This window comes from Misgurnus anguillicaudatus, chromosome 19 (genome assembly GCF_027580225.2).
Source record: "Misgurnus anguillicaudatus chromosome 19, ASM2758022v2, whole genome shotgun sequence".
In the NCBI taxonomy this organism is placed as follows: domain Eukaryota; kingdom Metazoa; phylum Chordata; class Actinopteri; order Cypriniformes; family Cobitidae; genus Misgurnus; species Misgurnus anguillicaudatus.
In genome coordinates, this window is record NC_073355.2 from 39710344 (window position 1) to 39717787 (window position 7444).

The 7444-nt window shown below is 33.4% G+C and overlaps 1 protein-coding gene across 1 annotated transcript; it reads left to right on the forward strand.

Moving 5' to 3' along the window:
- The first annotated feature begins 4969 nt into the window (after positions 1-4969).
- Positions 4970-6349, forward strand: LOC129425719 (erythroblast NAD(P)(+)--arginine ADP-ribosyltransferase-like). Its single transcript, XM_055181862.2, has 2 exons — positions 4970-5026; positions 5115-6349. The coding sequence occupies exons 1-2, from the start codon at positions 4970-4972 to the stop codon at positions 5835-5837; spliced, it is 780 nt and encodes a 259-aa protein (XP_055037837.2). The 3' UTR covers positions 5838-6349.
- Positions 6350-7444: the final 1095 nt, after the last annotated feature.

Here is a 7444-nt window from a genome sequence, read left to right on the forward strand (position 1 = left end):
AGCTTTTTATTATAATTATAACTTAAATAACTGTAAACATTTAATAAAAATAATAATACAAAATTTTAATCAAATAGACAATAACTTGATTCTCGTTACTATTATGCATGGAAAGCAAACATCTCATTTTTAAAGCCTCATACAGCTTGTGCCTATGCATCATTCTATTGTAGCATTAAAATAACAAACTTGAAAGCACATTGACAAAACTGTAGGCTACATCACCTTTAAACGTTTATTGTGTCTGTCAGCACAGTTCCATCATGAGACCCATTCTGTCTTAATGAGTGTGATGTTTTCAGAAAAAAATAAGTAGCCTACATTAATCCCTCGTCTAGCGATATAAATATACTAATTAAACATCTAAAATGATCGTTATTTGTAAGTTGTCTGAGAGTGAAATATAACCTAATACTACTCATACATCCACATGTCTGATGTTATCTTGGTTTCGGTTTAAAAACATGCAGGAATTTGAAAATAAAATGCAGGACTTGCTTGATGTTTACAGAGATATTAAGGGAGATAAAGTTCGGGAACTGATTTATGTAAAAAAGTTATTAAGATCAACAAGACTCACGCTGACTTATAGATCCGAAACGCAAAAACACCTGTTTTGACAAGAATTTACCAATGCATATTAAGCATTACAACAAACTTGCTGAGCTCATTATTATCTATGTCCATACAGCGTTTGTGCCAACATATCGAATTGTTTAATAAAAAAACTCTCTCATTAATCTTCACCTAAATAAATAAATAATCAGATATTCGTTTACAATATCTTCACCTAAATAAATAAATAATCAGATATTCGTTTACAATTACAGTATTCTCTATTATTTAAAAATCAGTTTTGACTTAGTTCAAAACAAGCAACATGATTTTAAACAATAAGGTAATTAGAAAGATTTAATCCAATGTTTCAGTTGTTATTTGCTTACTTTATTTAAATTTTAATTCATTTCATAGTAATCTTCAGATTAAATTTAGCTTTTAAAATGTTACATTTTCATATTTATCTTATTTATTTTATATTCACCTAGATTGACCATAAAGCTTGCTTCGACTAGAAGTAATTAAAAGATCATCTACCGGAGTCACACGGAGATATTCATGAATATTTTATTATCAGAGTGCAACATTTTATCAAGTTTTTTTTTGGTCTTGTGTAATTAAATAAAAAGAAAAAAAACTAAAAGGGTATTTTTTACATCTGGGTTTAAAGAAGTTTGATATTAGCAGCGTTTTTAAGATTTTAAATTAATTCCAAAACAGTTTGCGTCTCTAAATAAAGGACGCGTAGAAAATGTCACTCAACAGGCAATTCTAAACTTTCGTTATTTTAAAATTAATTTTAATATTTCCTTGTTTTTATTTAATTGATAGATTATTTAGTGTTATCTGATTAAACTATTTGTGGCTTGTGTTTTATTCCCCTGCGCATTTAGGCATTTTGCACCCATGTTCTGTACCTTATTGATTCTGACTTCATTTTGTTTTTATTTTTTATTAAATGTAAAGGTAAATTCTGATCTAATTTAAGTTCTGTAAGTTATGGATTGCTTTCCGTTGTGTCGATGTTGCGCTGTTGCATGCTGTCACATTAAATTTAGCCGAACGTGCTAGGTGCTCTGCGTGATCATATTTAGGGGTTTATCAAACTAAACATCAACAAACGGATTTTTTTCGGCAAGTATAAGTTTTAAAATGTTTTTAAAAAGGTTGCTTAACTTGTCAAAGGTTGAGCTACAAAACAGGTAAGCATTTTTTTTTTTTTTTTTTTTTTTGGTGATGACAGCAAAAATATCTCTACTGAATCTGACACAATTGTCTCTCCGGGTTGGTCTCTCTTGTGATTTAATATTATGGTCGGTGTTAACTTTCAAATGATAGAAAAGAGATTCCTGAAACAAATGTTATAAGAGTCGTCAGGTGTTTCAAGTGAATACAGAGATGATCAAAGCAATCAGATATTTCTGTGCAAAATAATAAAGCATATATAGTGTCTATAAAATCATTAATTTCAGTGTTTTTTGGTTATAAATGAACCGTTTAAGGAATTGTATATAAAGCTTGTTTTTTTTATAATTTACAGTAACAAATTATATGTAATTTCTCGTCTTTTATTTCCCTGCCCGCTAAATCTCAAAATGAAATAAGATCGCTGAACTTATAGGCTTCCCAGAATCTAATTTGTTATTTATTAGATTTAGTTATCAAAAATGTTTTGTGTAATATCTTTGTGTGCTGTTCTGTACATATTGGCTTTAAAATGTTATGAGGAGTCATTTAATGAATGTTTATATACACGTTGTCTTTCATATTAAGATAAAAACGCGTCCTCAGTTTCGTCTTTGTTCATCACTTGAAAGGCACTTGTGGTCACTTTATCAGAAAGCTGTCTTTGTGTTGCCTTCAGAAATGCAATAATGGATATTTCAGACAGAAATTTTAAAAAGCTCACTAATGATTGCAGGGTAGCCTACAGTAAGTGAGAGATTTTCTTGCGCAGGAACTGCATTCACGCACGGACATTCAAAGCAAAGCGATTAAGCATAATTTTGAAGGGAGTATCAACTTTTTATAAAATGCGGTTGTTATTTTTTTCCGGCATCTCGGGGCCCTTCCCAGCCCGAGGCCCTGGGCTTAAGCCCAGGTAAGCCCATGCATTAATGCGGCCCTGGACCAACCCTAATCTGATCCAAACATATCTGCCAGTAATGTTTAATCTCACAGATCTTTATTAATTGATCGAATTTAAGAGTTTTTTCTGTTCTTATGTAACTGCAGTGGAGTAAAATGATACTGAAATAAGATAAGTCAAGATCTGATGAGATGTGCCTGTATGTGTCATTTATAAAAGAGATCCATAAAATGTTGATTTTTTTAACTTAATTTCTTTCTTTATTAAGAAAGTAATATATTACTTTTTTGCATCTTCTGTATAATAAAAAAAAACTTTTTATTTTTCAGTCTATAATGCTGAACATGCTGCTAGTTTGGAGGTGGAAGCAAAACTTTTGTGATGTAAACAGCTCTGTTTCATGGCAGTGATGGTAAAATGTGTATTTGCTGGTAGCATTAAATCAATAATTTTTTAGGTTAAAACTTAATTGACATTAACAAGACACCGAACACCGCTTTGGTATAAAGACCAAAATACATGTTTGGAAAAAAATCTGGAAGTTCTGTTTGTGTGTGTGTTGTTTATAAACAGGGATGGATTAAGGCAAAAAATCAGCCGACAATAAAAAATACAAATATACTAAATAAAATAATTGAATGAATACATAATTACAATGACACTTAACTCAAATAACTAGGGCGTAATATTTGAGCAAGTGCAGAACCAATTCAAATGACAACACTGTACTGTATGTTTATAAACTTCTTGTGGAGTTTTGTGTGGGAGTGAAGGAAATCATATTGCAATCGGTATTTGCCAGTCCAAACCTAAAGGTTTTTTTCATGGAGCTTTTCAGCGTCACCTTTCCTTGTTGGTTTGTTCAACAGGCAAACTTTCTGATTTCAGATCAGTTTATTTCATATCTAACTGCATTTAAAAGGAAGTATTGATCATCAGCTTTTACTGATCTACACTCTTAGAACGAATGTGTTAAAAAACACATTAAAGTTGAATCTGGGACAACACATTAAATGTGTTTTCCCGGAATCCACCCATCTCTGTGTTATTATTGAAACAACACATTTTGTGTTACTTTTAACACAACTTGTGTTATATTTTAACACAAAATCAATACAAAAAGCGACACAGAGGGCCCTATTTTAACGATCTGAAACGCAAGTCCGAAGCGCAAGCGCCTTTGTGGGCGGATCTTGGGCGCTGTTGCTATTTTCTCGGCGGGAGAAATAAGTCTTGCGCCGGGTGCAAATCAATAAGCGGTTGGTCTGAAGTAGGTTCATTATTCATAGGTGTGGTTTGGGCGTAACGTCAAATAAACCAATCAGAACCCTATCCAACATTCCCTTTAAACGCAAGGGCGCAAGTTCCATGGCGGGTTGCTCTGTTTAACTTGTCATCCGAAGGACGGTGCTTTTTGAAAGTATAGTGTCCCTATCACAATACTGGGGTGTTAGGACGCACACAAACCACACGGTGAGCAGCCCCTGCTGGTCTCACTAACACCTCTACCAGCAGCAACGTGGTTTTCCCAGAAGGTCTCCCATCCAAGAACTAACCAGGCTTAACCCTACTTAGCTTCAGTGCGCAACCAGTCTTGGGCTACAGGGTGATATGGCTGCTGGCCATACCATCCTATGATCATTTTCATAAGATTTTTAAATTGAGCAAGTTATGGTCATTTAAAAGTACCTGCACCATTAAAACACAATGCTACAAGTTGTCTGAGATAGATGGCTGCCAGGCAATGACGTTAGAGACTCCACTGTAAGACATCTAGCCTTCATTATACAGATGATAACTATAAAAAAATACTCATTAAATATTCAGATGTCATTTTCTTGGAAACATTTGACCCGCCTACTACTTTCAAAAGTATAAAACCCTCTTAGTTTCTTGCTCATTGCCAGATCTCAACATCATATCCACTTCACTGAACTGGAACAAAATCACCTGAAGTCTGAACATCTGAAAAGGTTTGTTACTGTAAATGATTTTGTCCACCAAAGATGCCTGTGAATTTTAACTAATAGTTTGCAGATATTATTAGACATTCACGCTAGTCGTCTGCTGTCTGGGCAGGTAACGCTTGAGTTAAAGAAATATTTTTGCTTTTTTTAAATGGCTCTTTATAAAGTATATTGAATGCATCTTCATGTGTACATTTAAAACTATAAAAAGTTGTGATGTGCTGTTTTCTATTGTGCAAAGATTTTGGATTTATAACACAATGTTGTATTTGTTGTCATTTGCAGCTTCTTCGCTGTATTATATTCATATCTGATCTCCATTCGTTGTTCATCTGAGGATTCAGACTAAATCAGGATGTTGACCACTGCAGCTCTTATTCTCATTGTCACCACTAAAGTTGTCCTAGGACAGGTAAGATTGAATTAAGAGCCTGTATATTAGTATACAATCATGATTACATTATTACTAAGCATATTAGAATGTTTATCATTGGATATAGGATGACAGACTGGGTATTAAAAGACAGAGAGATCCATTAAATATGGAAGAGGATTCAGTTGATGACCGGTATGATGGCTGTATAGGGAACATGGAAAACTTGGTGGAGACAAAATATTTACCTAAAGAAATCCGTGCTAACATAGCAGGCTTTGGAACAGTTTGGGGAAACAGTAAAAACAACATCTCTGGATCAAAAGACAATCTGAAAAGAAATCATTTAATTGCCATTTCTGTGTATACTGATGTTATTGTATATAGAAAATTCAATGAGGATGTTAGGACCGGTAAACAGAAATACAAAAACAAGACATTCAAATGGTATTCGCTTCATTTTTGGTTGACACGAGCAATACAGACTCTAAAGAAAACGCAGGGATGCAAGTTAACTTTTAGTGGTACCAATGTTAAATATCATGTTGCTAAGAACACAGAGATTCGTTTTGGCTCATTTGCGTCCTCTTCTCTTTATCAGAATGTAACTACTAATTTCGGAAATGAATCTTGTTTTGAAATCGAGACTTGTTTTGAAATCAAGACTTGTCACGGTGTTGATGTGGCAAACTACTCCCAGTTTCCTAATCAGAAAGAGGTGTTGATTCCCCCGTATGAGACATTTAATGTTACTAATATCAGGACAGGTCAGAAGGGTGACTGGTGTAACACTGTGTTTGAGTTGAAGAGCACTGGTATAAAAAGTAATTTAAACTGTGCATTGTTCTAGTAAATTAAATAGCACAATGTCATTATCTCTGACTGATCAGCCTTTACATATTTTTATTTCAATTTAAGCATGGCTTTTATAAAGGTTAAGGATTGCAGCTTTAAGTAGTTTATCTGAATGATAATCATTTAGGTTTTTTCTCCATTATATGCAGAGTTAAATGCATTTGTTGCATATTTAGCTGTTCTATCGCCTGCGTGCACTGTAAAAAAATCTTTGCTGCCTTAAATTGTTTAGTTTAATCAAATCGGATATACAAGTCATTTTAATTTACTATTATTTACCTTGAAATGAGTTGTCATAAATTACAAAATATAGTTGAAATAAGTCAACTTCATTTGTTGTAGCAACTCATCTCTTGACAAGATAAAATAAAGTAGGTAGAGTAGAATAAATAAATAAATTTATATTTTTTGTATATAGTTCTTATTTTAACAGCTTTACCCCTGATAACAAACCCTGATAACCCTGATGAGTCATCTTAACCGGTACTACTTAGTTTTAATGCTTTACTCTGCTGTCTGGTTTCTCATGCTATGTTTGAATTTGTTACAAAAACCAAATAAAATATTTCAAATGTATATTTTGTGTCAAATTCTTATCATATATATTTATGCATTTGGCAGACGCTTTTATCCAAAGAGACTTACAGTTCATTACAAACTATAATTTTTTATCAGTATGCGTGTTCCCTGGGTTGGAAACCATGACCTTTTGCTGAGCTACAGGAACACTTACGTGACAAGTAGTCGTTCATTTACTCGCCCTCATGCAATTATAATAATGTGATAAATAAGCGATAATTAAATCATGGTAGTTAAAGTGTAGTAACTAGGTTTTTGACAGATTGATAACAATTCGTATTACCATAGTTTCTTACACACGGCAGGACGTTGGCACTCCAGGAGCGACGTTGCCTACACCTGTACTAGAGCTTAGCATAACTAGACAGATTGTATGTAATTATTACAAAAAATATTACAAAATAACGAAAACTACAAAATATCTTGATATTCAGTATTATTTTGTCTTATTCTAAATAATTTTAGGTCATCTCGAGGCCCCCTTGAAAGATTATTGAGGCCCTCTTGAGGAGAATCTCTGCTCTAGATAAAGCGAGACCTTACAATGCAAATGAACAGTGCACATTGCAAGTTAATGTATAAGCAATAAGGTAGAGGAGGCTGTGTTGTATTGTGAATTTGTCACTGCTGAAGGGCAACAAAGCAAAGTGACTGCAACTCCTTTAGCCGTGACTTATTTACAATACATTACTTGCCTCAAGTACCTTATTGTTATCAGAATCAGGTACTGGAGCTAAATGTTTTATAGTATTTTGCATACTGTTTATTTAATTCTATAATCTATTATCATTCTAATATTTTCACTATTTGATACTCAGCAGGTTCACTTTCACTGTCAAATTTAGCACCACCTACAAACAGTTTCCCTTCCACATTTTGTAGAGTCAATTGGGTGGCTGTGTCCACTCATGCACATTTTGTCCTGCATGCATGTATTTTGACACTACTGCACTGTTGCAGGCCTACTCAATACCATTTATTAACTATGTAATGCAGTGCAAATCAAAGATATCACCTTAATCA